Source organism: Lithobates pipiens, unplaced genomic scaffold, assembly GCF_037356315.1.
Source record: "Lithobates pipiens isolate NorthernLeopardFrog02 unplaced genomic scaffold, aLitPip1_a1.2 Scaffold_28, whole genome shotgun sequence".
In the NCBI taxonomy this organism is placed as follows: domain Eukaryota; kingdom Metazoa; phylum Chordata; class Amphibia; order Anura; family Ranidae; genus Lithobates; species Lithobates pipiens.
In genome coordinates this window covers 111,217,189-111,233,853 of record NW_027507789.1, presented here as the reverse complement: position 1 = coordinate 111,233,853, position 16,665 = coordinate 111,217,189, and the positions used below count along the sequence as shown (strand labels likewise).

The 16,665-nt window shown below is 46.5% G+C and overlaps 1 protein-coding gene across 4 annotated transcripts in view; it reads right to left on the bottom strand.

Moving 5' to 3' along the window:
* Positions 1–16,665, bottom strand: part of ODAD4 (outer dynein arm docking complex subunit 4) — a 98,746-nt gene that overhangs the window by 74,321 nt on the left and 7,760 nt on the right. For 3 of the 4 annotated variants that reach the window (XM_077459531.1, XM_077459530.1, XM_077459532.1), the window contains exon 2: positions 4,181–4,312. The exons of the other annotated variant lie outside the window; for it this stretch is intronic. In XM_077459531.1, the coding sequence (XP_077315657.1) occupies positions 4,181–4,312 (132 nt within the window). The remainder of the gene's footprint in view (positions 1–4,180; positions 4,313–16,665) is intronic. 4 annotated transcript variants of the gene reach the window in all.

Sequence of the window (16,665 nt, the reverse complement as noted above, 5' to 3'; positions counted from 1 at the left end):
AGGCTGTGGCCCTTGGCAAATGCCACACGGTTTTTCAATTGTCTTTTGTTTAGTGCTGGCTTATGGGCACCGATTCGACCATGGAGGCCATTTCGAGACAGAATCCCAAAAACTGTTCTGGTTGACACAGGGACTTCAGGTGACCAGGTCTCGTGGAGCTCTGCTGCAGTGGAAAATGGGCTGGCCTTGGATTTTCGAGCCAACAAACGGTCCTAGCGAGCAATTGTCTTGCGGGGTCAGCCTGACCTGGCCTTGTCCAAAACATCTCCAGCCTCTTCAAATCTTTTTTTTATCCTCTGAACTTGACGCTGAGACACATTAAAGGTGTCTGCCACATCAGCAGTGGATCTGGTCTTCAGCCTCTTGATAATCAACACTTTAGTCTCTGGGTGAATCTTAGGCATGTTTGCAGAGGTCTAGTTGCAGTTGAGAAGGTCTAGTGTACTGGTGTTCTTTTTATACACACCTGAGACCTAATTGATCCATTATTAGTCACAGGTGAAGCTCATATAACAAGGCGACAACACTTATGTCTTGGCAAAAATTGACTCAATGGGCTTTACCAAGCTGTGAATATTAGAATACCTTTTGTCAGTTTCGTTTTGCACTGAAACATTATTACAAAAGCTGTTGGGATTAAAATGACCCATTTCTTGTAACAAAATCATGATTAGAAATATATTTTAGCGGCACTTCAGGTCAATTTGTACACAAGCGACAAGACTTATGTCAGGGACTGTAGTGCCTGAAGCAATAAGTTTCTTTTTGGAGGATCCGGGGGAACGCTGGGTCTTAAAAACCACTGAGGGGGAACCGTCCACAACTCTAGCTTGTAACCGCAAAATATAAAATTGAGGTGACCCACTCGTCCTGAATTATTGTTCTCTAAATGTCGGCAGTCTTCCCCCCCCCCCCCTTAAAAAGAGGGTTTGGTGCTGGGTTTAGGAGAATCTTGGGCCCAGGGCTTCTTCTGGCCCTGCGGCTTGTCCCTGACCCTAGCACCCTGTTGGTGGCTGAACCGCCTTGCTGCTGAGACATTGGAGGAAGCAGTCCCTGAGGTTTTAAACGAGGGATGTCTGGTGTTTTTCTTCACAGGAAGTAACTCTTCCCTCCGGAGAGCTTTTGGATATATTTGTCCAAATTATCACCAAATAAACATTCCTCATGAAAAGGGAAATCTCCCAATAACTTTTTACAAGGAAGCTTATACTTCTACTGCTGGCATGTTCCAATTTTTTATGAACTTTTCATCCATGGCATATAAAAGGAAAACCGCTTAGGAGGAACAAAAATCCTGTCAGGATGTTCCCAATCAGCATACATCGCTGTTCCAAAAGGGGGTGTAGAGGGAAAGCCTGTGTGGCCTGAAGAGGCCTCAGGGATCCCAAAGAGGACCAGGCGGCTCAGTCACCTCTACAAGAGGTAACTTAAATGCAGAACGAACCATTTTGGTCAGAGTCAGGATCAAAAGCCTCTGCGACTGAGAGGCAGAGATCAACTGGATATCTTCTTGTCCAGATTACTGGGAAGCAGACTCGTCTGCCAGACCCTCCACAGAGTCCTGAGATTTAAGCTTTTCCCCCATTCTCAAACCTTTCCTGCTCCAGACTAGGAGACTCCGGGGAGGGGGTTCTGTCACGCTTCCTGCTACCCTGCGGGATGGAGGGAATTATGCCAGTGATCTTGTGTTCTAACCCGACGAGAGCCAAGGACAGCTCATTAGTGATAAAGGGTGAAGCAGCAGCGTTGACTGTAGGTACAATACCAGATAGGCGCAGCGGCTCAGATTGCCCGGAAGCCTCTGGTCTTTCAGGGGATACAACAATAGGGATAAGACTAGATTCATCTGGAACTACTGACAACATCGGTGTGCCCTTCTCTATAGTGTTCGTCCCGCTTCTCTTTTTTGAAGACATTTACTCGCAACAAAAAGAAAGAGTACTTGGGTGTAGTATCAAAACACCTCAGAAGGAAAACCCCTTAATAGGACTCCCAAGCCCCTATTTAACAATGCTGCTAAGCACCTTTAGCCTGCCAAGCAACACTCACGTGACCCGGTAAGGAAAGAATGAACCGCTCCAAGTGTCTGCTCAGAGCCTGCTCTGTGTCCCACAGCTGCCTTCTGGTAGGACCACATGCTTGGTCTATACAGCTAAAATGAGCTGGGCGTGCACGTGCGTGGTCCTGGTGAATGGGCGTGGCTGTATTTGCATATGACGCGAATCCTTGTGCACCCAGATAAAGGCTACTGCGCATGTGCGGCAAAGCCTCGTGAGTCATGGCCACCAAACGAGCTGGTAAATGCACGTGCGCCATGGCTGCCAAAGAACTACTGCTGAACACAGCGGCACTCTTGTGAATCAAGGCGAACCACCGTCGTGCTATCATACAGGCAAGAAACAGCCAGACACAAGCAAAAAAAAAAAAGTACACTTTGCAAACACCCACAGCTAGCCCAAAACTCTCCCGTATGGTCACCACACATAGGTGTTCAGCCTCTAGCTAGCTTGACTGATTGTAACAATCACTGGAACACCCCACAATAATAGTGAAGGGGTTTCACTTACCCATCCAGGCGCAGGGCAGCTTAAAATCTAGAGCATAAACTTCACCCATCATGGCAGGTCCCTGTCACTTGAGGACCTTCAAGGACTGGGTACCCTTTTTATGTTTAGGGTCCACTCCATTGGACCTGTACATCACCCTGCAGGAATGCCTTAGCACTGTGGTGTCCAGGATTCCAGTTCACAGGGACCAGCGCCTGGAGGCCGCATTACAGGCAAAACCTCGCAGGATCTTGAGTCTTCTTTGCGAGGCTCGGGAACCATTTATCTAAGCATATAAAGCCTGTGTCAAACAGATTCGATCGGTCAATCTCTTAATTAATTTAAGAACAGTTTGGGAGACTAGAGACCTGGAGCTCAGAGAGCTCAAACAAACCTTGCCATTCACCTTGCAGACACTGGTTAAAAAAAAAAAAAAAAAAAAAAAAAAAAAAAACTGAACTGCTTCCTGTGTGGGAGGGGTTATATAGGGGATCACTCCCTGTCTGAAGACCTTTGGTCTACCAGTGTCCATTCAGCTGGAGATAGAGTATAACCCAGTAGGTAATGAATATCAGCCTGACTGTGTCCCATGATGTATGAAAAAAAAAATGACTTTGAACCATCTAAATTATTTATTCTTGCTAGAATTATATTGCTGTCGGCATTTCTTACTGCACACTCTCTGCTTTGCCCCTGCTGGGAAGATGTATCCCTACTTTCTGTTCCCCCATTACTGAGAGAGAGGGAAGGTGATATTTCTCAAAGCAGACACAAACTGAAATAAAAACACTTATATGAGGCTTCTTTCACATTGGCATTCTGTGGTGGATAACTTTTCAGGGGTTGGTAAGAGATACCACCTGTCAAACCCTGCAGGCTGCAAAAATGCCATGGCTATAAAGCATCTCAGTCGCAGCATGTGTATAGCCCATCAGGCTTTAAAGGATAAGTATCACTTATAAATAAATGCCCATTTTTTTTTGCAGATACAAATGTGCATTTACTATTTTTTTGTTTTAGGAGCCTGAAAAGTGATCAGCAGATCACTGGTGACAAGCAGGCAGTTTTACACTGACAGGAAGAGTCAATTAACTACCACAGTGCCCAAAAGTGCAAAGGCTGTCGGTACTTGTAGCCCATTCATTCATAGAACTCACTCTGTGAATGAATTACATTGCGGTGTGGGTGGAGCTCCACGCGGACTGACTGTTTTCAAAAAGTGACAGCTAGTGCAGGGAACTTCTCCCCATACTGCTGTAACGGGGAGAGAGGGCAGAAAGCAGCGGCTGCAGCCGTGGGAACATGTTACACCCTAAAAACGGGTGGAACTTGTAAAATTTTGAGGTGAACTTATCTTTTAAAAGGTTAGAATTTGGGTGGGCAGGCAAAACCACAGCCTAGTAGTTTTTATTTTTTTCGCACCCCCCTCTCCGCCAGCGTGAAAGGAGTGGAGATGGGTTTGAATCTTTCTTAGCCTATGGCTTTATATATCTTAATTTTTGAGATTTTCCCTTACTTATTCTCCTGATGATACTGTCAGTGCTTGCCCAGCCAAGAAGTGACAGTAAATCTCCCCAACAGGTATACAAGACAGTAATAAAAAAAAAATTTGAAAATTCTGCATGCCATGTTACCCTAAAAAAGTCCCCGTCTTCTTGCAGAGAGGCTTCTGCATCCCTAAAAGCGGCTTCTGGATCTCCAAGTTTTAAGGAACATTTGGATCGTGCTACCAGGCAGTGTTTGTCAGTAGGCTGTAACTCCAGAGCCTATGAAAGAGAGAGATTAAAAAAAAAAAAAAAATATATAACTAACAAAGGATTATAATATTAGAATATATATAAAAAGAATGCAATTATAACATGGTACAAAACGGAATGTTGTGAAATATAAAGCAGGCAGTAGGTGCACTCAGCGGGACTTACAACTGAAAGAATTTTACAACATGGAATGTTGTGCATAGTAAGCACTCCGAGCGATGTTGATGTTCAAGTACATTTAGACCCCTTTCACGCTGGGGCGCTTTGCAGGCGCTACAAATAGCGTTTGCAAAGTGCCCTGAAATAGCCTCTGCTTTGTCTCCAATGTGAAAGCCCCAAGAGCTTTCACATTGGAGCAGTCCGCTAGCAGGACGGTAAAAAAAGTCCTGCTAGCAGCATCTTTGGAGAGGTGAAGGAACGATGTGTATACCGCTCCTGCCCATTGAAATCAATGGGGCAGAGCGGCTATACCGCCGGCAAAGCGCCCCTGCAGACTCCAAGTAGTAGAAGTGGTAAGAGACACAGTAACACAGTGGGTGGGTGTTTAATACTAGTATGGAATGAGGCCTAGGGGCATAGCATTTGTGGACAAGGGGGGTCTAAACATAGTGGCACTTGTAGCATAGAGAACAGAGAATAGCACTAATGGGGGGCTCAATGTCACCTGTGCAGTTAAGAAGGCAACAGGCATACATGAAAATTGAGAGCTGATATTCAGATGCTGAAGTTCCTCCTTTGGTTAAAGGGGAATGGGCCTGGTATTTGAAGAACGGTTTTATGGTCCTGGTGGCACATCAAACGATGTCCATGAATGAAGAGTATAATGTGGCCCCAAATTCCCTATTCAACAAGATAGCTGAAAGCTGTGCAGCCAGCGTGAGCTCTTTGACTTAGAGACAAAGGCTGCTGACCCCCTCTGGCTGACCTACCTGGCACCCTTGCTCTGGAGAAGCCTAGCCCCTGTATGGGACCAAACAAAAACTAGCGGTGAGCCTGCTTACAATTACCAATACCAGGATTTTGGAATGTTATTTACTATGGCTGAAGTAAGCCGTTTTGTTTGAAATAAATGAACTTTTTGCTTTCAATAAACTGGCTGGCGGTTATTACGGAGCTACCCCAGGTTAAAATAGGATTTTTTAAATACAGCTTACCTGTAAAATACTTTTCTTGGGAATACATCACGGGACACAGAGACTTTGATAGTTACTTAGTCACCATCAGGTGATTGAACACTGGTAACCCTAATTACAAGGAGAGTTCCTCCCCTATATAACCCCTCCCATATGGAGGGTACCCCAGTTTTGCAGCAAGGCAATAAGTATCCCAACATATAATCCCAAAGAGGGGCGGGAGCTCTGTGTCCCGTGATGTATTGGCAAGAAAATAATTTTACAGGTAAGCTGTATTTAAAAAAAAATCTTATTTACTTCATACATCATGAGATACAGAGACTTTGATAATTACTTATTGGGATGTCCCATAGCAATGCCCAAATTAAAGGGGAGGGAGACACAGATCAGAAAATAGACCGCCAATGGACCAGAGGAACTATACTGCTGCCTGCAGCACATTGCGCCTGAAAGCGGCATCCTCATGCCCTTACATCCACCTGATAGAATCTAGTGAATGTATGGACTGAAGTCCAAGTTGCAGCCTTGCGGATCTGAGCCATGGAGGCCTGGTGATGCCCTTCCCATGAAGCACTAACTGCTCTAGTTGAGTGCGCTTTAACCTGAAAAGGAGGAATCTTCTTTACACCATAAGCTTGAACAATAACCTGTCAAATCCATCTAGAGATAGTGGATTTCGACGCTGCCTGGCCCTTTTTGGGGCCTTCTGGCAGAATAAATAGACAATCAGTCTTTCATATCTGAGCCGTTGCCTGCAGATAGATTCTGACTGCTCTTACAACATCTAAAGAGTGTAACACTTTCTCCTCCATGGACTGCGGATCTGGAAAAAAGGACGGTAGGACCACAACTTGATTCAGATGGAATCCCAAAACCACTTTAGGCAGAAAAGTCGGGTGAGGATACAACACCACCCTGTCTTTGTGAATAATCAAATATGGCTCTTTACAAGAAACAGCTGCTATCCGATACCCTTCTAGCCAAGGATATGGCTACCAGAAAAACAAACTTTTTTGTCAAAAGATCTAAAGAAGCACGGTGCAATGGCTCAAAAGGTTGTTCCTGTAAAACAAATTCAAATTGCATGGGCACACAGGAGGTTTAACCGGCGGATTCAAGCATAGTGCCCCCTGAACAAAGGCCTGGACAAGGGAATGAGAGGGAAGTGGTTTTTGAAAGAAGAGGCCTGAAGAAAGAGTGTAGCTCCATAAACGTGTCACCTATTGACTCTCGCGACCTGAAGTGACGCCATCTGTCTGGTTGTCAGCGTGCATTCTACAGACCGGAACCGGATCAGCAGTGAACGTCACAGCTACTTTTCCAGATACACACCGCTATCCAGCAAATGGATAAGATACACTTTACCGGACATCCGGCAGTATTGTCTGTATGCCTAACAACTAATGTATATTTGTGAGTACCGAATTCACCGTTTTTATTAAAGCATATTTTAACTATTGCACTTAGAGTGGCGCATCTGTTTAACTTTCAGTGTCTCCAGAAGATTCCTTCTTTTTCTTCAAACGGGGCTGCCTTCCGAAGTTGCTATTGTTCCACAATATTTATGGACTTTTTTCAAAAAAGCCATTGTTTGTTTTAATGTCATATTTTATTTGCCATTTTGCACATACTTTTTCCAGGTTGATAGTCTAAAATGTGTGGCTGCTAGTGCTCACTTTACCTGTTTGTATGGTTTTTGAAAGAATACTGACAAGGCCGAGATCTTGATAGTACTCAAGGCCAGCTTAATTTCTATGCCTAATTGAAGAAAAGCAAGAATCCTGCTAATGGCATATTTTCTAGGATGCCACCCCCTGCATTCACACCAGGAAACATATGCCTTCCAGATTCTGTAGTAGATGAGCCTGGAAGCCGGCTTCCTAGCATTAACTAGAGTGGACAGACCCTTCAAAATGTGGGTCTCAACCAACAAAACCGTCAAATTCAGACTTCATAAGGAAGGATGGAATATTGGACCCTTTGAGAGTAGATCTGGGAGCTCAGCGGAAGGTTTTTCTTCTGCCATCTTTATGATCTCCGCATACCAAGCTCGCCCGGGCCAAGCCGGAGCCACCACAATTTCCGGCTTTCCTTCCCTTTTGACTCTCTGAAGGAATTGCGGGAGAAGCGGAACTGGAGGGAATGCATAGATCAGAGAGTACTGATCCCATGGAATTGTTAAGGCATGTGACCCTTGTGCTAGCGGATCATTTGTTCTTGACACAAAGTTGTCCAGTTTCTTGTTGAACCTGGAAGCCAACAGGTCTATATCCGGGGTACCCCATTTCTGACATATGGCCTGAAATATGTTGGGGTGTAGAAACCATTCTCCTGGGCACAGCTGCTGGCGACTTAGGAAATCCGCCTGACAATTTTCTACCCCTGGAATGAAGACCACAGACATGCCTCTCTGCCCACGAAAAAATGCGATTCACCTCTTTTTGGGCATCCCTTAGTGATTGATATAGGCCACTGCCATAGCATTGTCGGACTGTATCTGGACAGGGCAAACCTGCAAGTCCAGACCCTGAGGGCTAGACAAATTGCCCGAATCTCCAGAATGTTGATGGGTAAGAGCCTTTTAGCTCTGGGCCATCTCTTCCCTGGGTGGAAGCTTGTTCCAGACCCGCTCCCCAGCCTATTAGGCTGGCATCTGTAGTTACCACTTTCCAAGTAACTGGAACAGGAAATGCTTGGTTAGTAACCACCAATTGAAGCTCTGGTGTACCCATGGTGATAGGCACATTGGAAGATCCAAGGCTTGTACTCTTTTGCTGCAGGCAGAGGGTGTGTTGCTCTGCAAAGGCCTTGAGTGAAACTGGGCATAAGGAACAGCCTTGAAAGAGGCCACTATTTTCCCTAAAAGTCTCATACATAGTCGAATGGAGGGATTTTTCCTTGCTATGACTACCCGGACCAAATCCTTTATGGCTTCGGCTTTTGACCCTGGTAAAAAAATACTCTGCTTTGGACTGTGTCTATGACCATGCCCAAATACTCCAGCCTTTTTAGGGGCTGTAAGGAAGACTTTTCTAGATTGAAGACCCAGCTTAGGTACTCTAAATTCTCTACTGTGCTGAGCACACTGCGGTCTAAGTGTGCTACAGACTGTTCTACAAGTAGCAAATCGTCCAGATAAGCTGTCACTGTTATGCTCCGAGCCCTTCGTTTTTTCAAGGGCGAGGCTAGCATTTTCGTGAACACTCGAGGTGCTGTAGCAAGACAAAAAAGGTAGGGCCATGAATTGGAAGTGGCGCTGATCCACTGAAAACCTTAGAAATCTTTGGTGAGCGGGAAATATTGGCACATGTAAATAGGCATCCTTGATGTCTATTGATGTCAAGAATTCTCCTCCCTGAAGGGTAGAAACTACTGAGCGGATTGACTCCATGCGGAAAGAACGAATGTCTAAAAACAGATTCAGGGCTTTTAGATCTAGAATATGTCTGACATCCCTGTTCGGTTTTGGATGTTCTAAGGCCAGAAACAAGGGTCTTCTTTTTTCTGGATCTTTGGAGACTCTTGACCTTAGAAAACGAGATGGCAGGAACTCCCGGAACTCCAGCGTATAGCCCAGGGACACTGTGGAGGTTACCCATTTGTTTTCATAGTTAGTAAGGTTGAATAAAAATAGCAGTCCATCCATTTCATCCTGAGTGACTGTCTACAATTGTCCCTATCCCTGTACATTGCACACTCACATCGGTCCCTACCCTCAAAGAGCCCACAATCCAAGGTCCCCATTCATATACTAGGGCCAATTTTGGACAGAAGCCAATTAACCTACATGCACGTCTCTGGACTGTGGGAGGAAACCGGAGTACCCGGAAGAAACCCACACAGGCACAGGGAGAACATGCAAACTCCAGGCAGGTAGTATCGTGGTTGGGATTCGAACCAGCGACCCTTCTTACTGCTAGGTGAGAGTGCTAACCACTACACCACTGTGCCGCCCAGTATTTCTCTTCCCGCCAGGTGCCTGCAAACTGCAGCAGCCTTCCGTCCACTTGGCCAAGCGGGAGTGCCCTTTCATAAGGAGGTTTTGGGGTTACGTTTAACAGATCTTGGACCCCAAGACTTCTTTTGCCCTTGGGTTTTGCCTTGGACCTTTCCCCTAGAATTGGACTGGGGAGGCCGTCGCCACTGCCTGGAGGTTGAGGCCAATTCTAGGGGCTCCAGGGGCTGGTGACAGAGAACATCTAAATGAGGGACGTTTATTCTTCTTTTTAAACCATTAACAACGTGGTCTTACCCCCAGTAATCTTCTGGATATATTTGTCCAGATCATCCCCAAACAGGCGTTCCCCATAAAATGGGAACCCAGTCAAATATTTTTTGCATGAAGCCTCAGCTGCCCAAAGCTTAAGCCAAAGGGCCCTGGGCATGTGTACCAGCAGAAGGGAAAGGCGGCATGCTTGCTGAACAGAATCCATAATGGCATCAACTGCAAAACACAAGGCTTTAGGAAGGTCTACATAGACCTCGCCCTCCGCAGTGGAGAGGAGCTTAAGCACCTTCATTTGTTCCTTGAGGAACTGGCACATGCTGATTGAATGAATGAAATACGTATATAGCACACAATGCGAACTGAATCACCTCTAGGTGCTGTGGCGAGCTTTGATCATCTGCTAAAAGAGGAAGGTCTTGAGTTTTTTCCTAAAAGCCAGGCTGGACCACAGCACCAGCCATAGAAAAGGAGGCTTTAAATAAAGGAGGCTTTAAATAAAGTTGGCTTCTAGCTTCTTATCAGTTGGCTCTTTGAACCCCTGAGCATTGTCCACAGGACAGGTCAGGCTTTTATTCACACAAGAAATAGCCGCATTCATATGGTGAACTTTTCCTCCACCGGATAAAGTATGGAAAATCTCTTAGGAGGAGAAAATAGTTTATCGGTGTGACCCCAGTCATCATACAAAATTTCTCCAGCAAGGGAAGAATTGGGAAGGTATACACAGCCCGTGGGGATTGCCGGGATCCCAAGGAGAAAACAGAGGATATGGCAGCCTCAGCAGAGGGCAATATATATGTGGTATGCACCAACTCAGTATAATACTGAACCTGCACTTTGAGGGCCTGAGAGGCAGAAGAGAGCTTCTCCTCTTCCCCTGAATCATCTGACTGCTCCTGATCCCCATCATATCTCATCATTATCAGATTTCTCATCCAATAGGGAACCCAGAGCAGAGGGATCTACCCCTTTTTCTGCTACTCTTTAAGGAATCTGTGATAAAAGTAGTAATCCTTCCTTCTAAACCATCCAATGCAGCCTTCATAGTGTCTTCGGTGACATATACAGGGACTGTAACATTGAGAGAGGCTGCAAAGCCTATATCATAGAGTGACACATGTGAGAGTCTGAGAGGGCTGCACACCCCAATTAAAGTCTTTGAAAAGAAAAAAGTGGAAAGTTCCCCATGGGCTTTTTAGCAGCAAATAGTCAACTATTTTGTAAAAATCGCAGATATTTTATTTAAAAAAATGGTTAGACACAAAACATATATAAAAAAATTTAATTAAAATATGAGCTCTGGTATATACACAAGGCAAGACAAATTAGGCTAGGAAATTCTTTTGGGTGGGGGGGGGGGGGGGGGGGGGGGGGGTGGAATCCTGCAGGCAATATAAACATTAACTCAGTCTGTACAACCTGATGCAGAGTAGGTATCTTGGGTATGCCTGGATCCGAATCCACCATCTCTTACTCCCTCTAGTGGCGGAAACCAGTTAAGACATGCAAACTACTCAAAAGAAGATAATCCATAATGTATATTTTAGGATTGTTTTCACTTACCTTATCCCCGCCGAAGGAACTGCTGAGAACAGACAGATACAACCTTTACCCATCACGGTGGGTAGCATTGTGCCAACCTTCAGGGTTCTGGGTTCCTGGGTTCCTACTCACAAAATCCTCTTCCCTGAACCTGTAGAAGACTCCACCAGGAAAACTTTTCGTGCAACTTAAATTTGTGCACCAAAGCGCTGGATCCTAGAGCCCAGTCCTCAAAGAGAGACATTACAGGCAAAACCTTGTTTCTTCTTTTATGAGGCCCAGGTACCATCCATCTTAGGCATATCTATTGGCCTGAGATATGGATCCCGTTGTATAGCTCAATGTGCAGAGCTACCATACCGATGGCAAACCGCTAATGCAGTGCCATTTTGTGGGTGGTTTTAACCTTTTGCAGCCACTAGCAGGGGTTAAAAATGCCTGGCTGAATAGAGCCGCTAAAACAACAGTATAGCGGCACTAAAAATAGCACCACTATACCACCGACGCCTGGGAGCTTTCAATGTGAAAGGACTCTAAAGAGCAACAAGAACATCAGTATTCCAAGACTAGGTGGATGCTGCCTTCCTGATATGGTAATCCAATGGAAACTACAAAAAACAAAATGGAAGGCGCACATACCTAGTGCATTACCAATGGCATTTATTAAATGGTCGTGTGGTGCGCCCCCCGAAACACGTCAGATTTAATGGCTCTTTGAGAGTTGCACTTTGCGAGTACCCACTTTTTATTGATTTAACTATTCAATAAATGTCATTGGTAATGCACTAGGTGTGCGCGCCTTCCATTTTGTTTTTGTATTTATTGGAACTCCTTAAAAGCTTATATAACAGGCATATTTATATCTCAAATATCAAAAAGAAATCCAGGGCCTGGGAGTGCTCTGTAGCCAAGGCTGTTCTGCAGGCTGACCATATATATATATATATATATATATATATATATATATATTTATTTATTAGGTGTGCACCGAATGGGTTTTTTGGTGCCGAAACAGATATCGAAAATTAAAAATATACTAGGCCGAAAACCGAAACAGCACCGATATGGAAAGTGACCGTTTAAAAAAAATATTTTTATACAGGAGATGGTCAGAGACTGGGGACGCGGTACAGGAGGAGGAGATGGTCAGAGACTCGGGGACTCGATACAGGAGGAGGAGATGGTCAGAGACTCGGGGACACGGTACAGGAGGAGGAGATGGTCAGAGACTCGGGGACACGGTACAGGAGGAGGAGATGGTCAGAGACTCGGGGACACGGTACAGGAGGAGGAGATGGTCAGAGACTCGGGGACACGGTACAGGAGGAGGAGATGGTCAGAGACTCGGGGACACGGTACAGGAGGAGGAGATGGTCAGAGACTCGGGGACACGGTACAGGAGGAGGAGATGGTCAGAGACTCGGGGACACGGTACAGGAGGAGGAGATGGTCAGAGACTCGGGGACACGGTACAGGAGGAGGAGATGGTCAGAGACTCGGGGACACGGTACAGGAGGAGGAGATGGTCAGAGACTCGGGGACACGGTACAGGAGGAGGAGATGGTCAGAGACTCGGGGACACGGTACAGGAGGAGGAGATGGTCAGAGACTCGGGGACACGGTACAGGAGGAGGAGATGGTCAGAGACTCGGGGACACGGTACAGGAGGAGGAGATGGTCAGAGACTCGGGGACACGGTACAGGAGGAGGAGATGATCAGAGACTCGGGGACACGGTACAGGAGGAGGAGATGGTCAGAGACTCGGGGACACGGTACAGGAGGAGGAGATGGTCAGAGACTCGGGGACACGGTACAGGAGGAGGAGATGGTCAGAGACTCGGGGACACGGTACAGGAGGAGGAGATGGTCAGAGACTCGGGGACACGGTACAGGAGGAGGAGATGGTCAGAGACTCGGGGACACGGTACAGGAGGAGGAGATGGTCAGAGACTCGGGGACACGGTACAGGAGGAGGAGATGGTCAGAGACTCGGGGACACGGTACAGGAGGAGGAGATGGTCAGAGACTCGGGGACACGGTACAGGAGGAGGAGATGATCAGAGACTCGGGGACACGGTACAGGAGGAGGAGATGGTCAGAGACTCGGGGACACGGTACAGGAGGAGGAGATGGTCAGAGACTTGGGGACGCGGTACAGGAGGAGATGGCCAGAGACTTGGGGACGCGGTACAGGAGGAGATGGCCAGAGACTTGGGGACGCGGTACAGGAGGAGATGGCCAGAGACTTGGGGACGTGGTACAGGAGGAGATGGCCAGAGACTTGGGGACGCGGTACAGGAGGAGATGGCCAGAGACTTGGGGACGTGGTACAGGAGGAGATGGCCAGAGACTTGGGGACGCGGTACAGGAGGAGATGGCCAGAGACTGGGAACGCGGTACAGGAGGAGATGGCCAGAGACTGGGGACGCGGTACAGGAGATGGTCAGAGACTGCAGACGTGGTACAGGAGATCAATGCAGCCTCACCAGTGTCCATGAAATGCAGCTTCACCAGTGCCTTTCAGATGCAGCCTACCAGTCAGTTGCAGCAGCCTGCCTGTGCCCTTCATGCAGCCTCGCCAGTGTCTGTGCCCATCAGATGCAGCAGTCTTTTTGTGCCTGTCATTCAGTCTCTCCAGTGCCTGTGTCCATATGTAGCAGCCTGCCGGTGCCCATGCCATGCAGCCTCACCAATGCCCGCGCACATCAGATGCAGCAGCCCGCCAGTGCCCATGTCTTGCAGCCTGAGCCTACCAGTGCCTGGTAATGCATGTCGCGCTGTGCGGATCTGAATCGCCGTGCAGCCATTGTCATCCTGGCATGCCCCTCAGAGTCTCCCCTACCTCCGCTTCTCACTACTGTCCCACACAGCCTCCCCAGTGCCTGTAACGATGTCCCACCTCCTAGACCGCCTCTTGTGATAGACGACACTCTGATCCAATGCTAGGAATCATTGTGCCTTGTGTCATAGGAGGTGGGACATCGTTACATCAGCTGCATGGCGATTCAGATCCACACAGCGTTTACCACTGGTATGCTGTGTATGACAGAAGTGAGAGGAGGAGGGGGGGGGGGGGAGGGACTCGGAGGGGCGTGCCGGGATAAAATATGTGCGGCACCTGGAAGAATGGCCCATTTTTTTTGGCTCCAATATCTTCAACATTTCTCTTTCTGCAAATTGCCGAAAAGGCTATTTTTGGCCCATCATAAATAAATATATATATATATATATATATATATATATATATATATATATATATATATATATATATATATATATATATATATATATATATATGCGCCGAAAATATATATAAAATATAAAGAAAACTAAAGAAAAAAAAAAAAACAGCAGAAGTAGATGCAAAGTCAACAATCCTATGCAGAAATATCCTGTAAAAAAAACAAGCAAAAACGTTTTTTCCTCCTGCAACCATATTTTGAGGAGGGGGCAAATACAAATCACCTCTTAGCTACAATCGTGAAAGCCCAAAAACCTTTGGCCCACGTAGTAGAATTGTAAGAATCTTCAACTAAAATGGCATGTACTACTTTGGAGATTTCATCTGTATTCTGGGACTTCTTTAACCACTTGTCGCGCGCCATATAGCAAAATGACAGTGGCAAAGTGGTTGCGATATACTGACCGGAAATCATATGATGTGATCAGGATAACAAGCCTCCGCACGCCCCCGGGGCGCGCCTTGTGGAAATCGTTGCGGCGCGTCAGTCTGACACACCACAACTCTGATCTAGGTAAAGAATCTATGACTGCCCAAGACCACTAGGGATGCCACCAAGACCACATGGGATGGCCACCACTGATGACCATCAGATATGGCATCTCTGGTGGCCATGGATGGCAATGTGTGCCCTCACAATGCCAATGTGTGCCTACACATTGCCAGTGCCCACCAGCAATACCTGCCAGTGCCTCAATAGCAGCGATGCCCAGTGCCATCTATCAGTGTAAATCAGTGCCACTCATCAGTGCCACCCATAAGTGCCCATCACTGCCACCTATGAGTTTCCATTAGTGCCACATATCAGTGCCACCTCATCAGTGCCCACCAGTGAAGGGGAAAATGTACTCATTTACAAAATTTTATAATAGAAAATGAAGAAAAACTTTTTTATTTTTTTTTTTTTTTTTTTTTTTTAATTTACGGTCTTTTTTTATTTGTTTAGCAAAAAATAAAAACCCCAGGAGGTGATCAAATTCCACCAAAAGAAAGCTCTATTCGTGGGAATAAAATGATAAAAAGTTTGTCTTGGTACAGTGTAGCATGACTGTGCAATTGTCATTTAAAGAGGAAGTAAACCCTGATGGGCTAACTTCCTCTTTGTTTCCCTGCAAAGACAGAGCATAATGGGCTACTGTGCATCGCATAGTAGCCCATTATGTGTCACTTACCTGACACAGGAGCCTGTGATGTCCTCGATTTCCTCGCCGGCTGGAAGCGTCCATCTTCCTTTCGGGGTCATGGACTCCGGCTCTGACACTGGCCGGAGTCATGTGCACGTGGGAGCTGCCAATCATGGCATGTCCTTTAATGAAAACGCCACACCGTGACCCTTCTAAAGTACGCATGTGCCGAATACATCGGCGCATGCGCAGAAGAAATCCTCGTATGGGAAATTGTAAATATCTCCTAAACCGTGTAGGTTTAGGAGATATTTACAGCACCTACAGGTAAGCCTTAATCTAGGCTTACCTGTAGGTGAAAGTGTGTTGTAAGGCCGCGTACACACGGGCGGACTGTTCGCCCAACTTTGTCCGCTGAACAGTGTTTGGGCGGACAGTCCGCTCGTGTGTAGGCTTGTTCGTCAAACTAAGTTCCGCGCATGCTCAGAAAGGATTTACACGCCGAAAGTTATAATGCAGTGTATAGGACGTCGTATTTTTCGTCCCGTCGTACGTGCCGTTCACGTCATCGCGCACGGTTTCAGCAAACTGTTCGTCCGTCGTGTGTGGCCATGTCCGTCCATGCTAAGTTTGAGCGGACTGTTTGCCGAAACTGTTTGACGGACAAAGTTGGGCGAACAGTCCCCGCGTGTGTACGCGGCCTAGGGGTTTACAACCACTTTAAACAGCGACAGCTTGGGCAGTAAGAGGGAAAGTGCCTGGTATTGAAGTGGTTAAAGATCTATATAGCAGCAAAGTATCTTATGAAGAGGCTGAACTGCAATTTTTTCTTGATTCGATTATGTTACCAGAACTGCCAGCAGCTGACAGGGAGGTGTTGGATAAACCGTTGACTCTAGAGGAACTTCAGGTCGCTTCTGCCAGTTTACCCAACAATAAAGCCCCAGGTACTGATGGGTAACCGGGGGAGGTTTATAAAATGTACGGAACCAATTTATTGCCTGAACTATTAGGAGGTATTTAACTGGTTTCCGACCGGCTCACGCAGTTCTACAGTTCCACAATGTCTCTACTGGAAGAGATCCTGTAATTA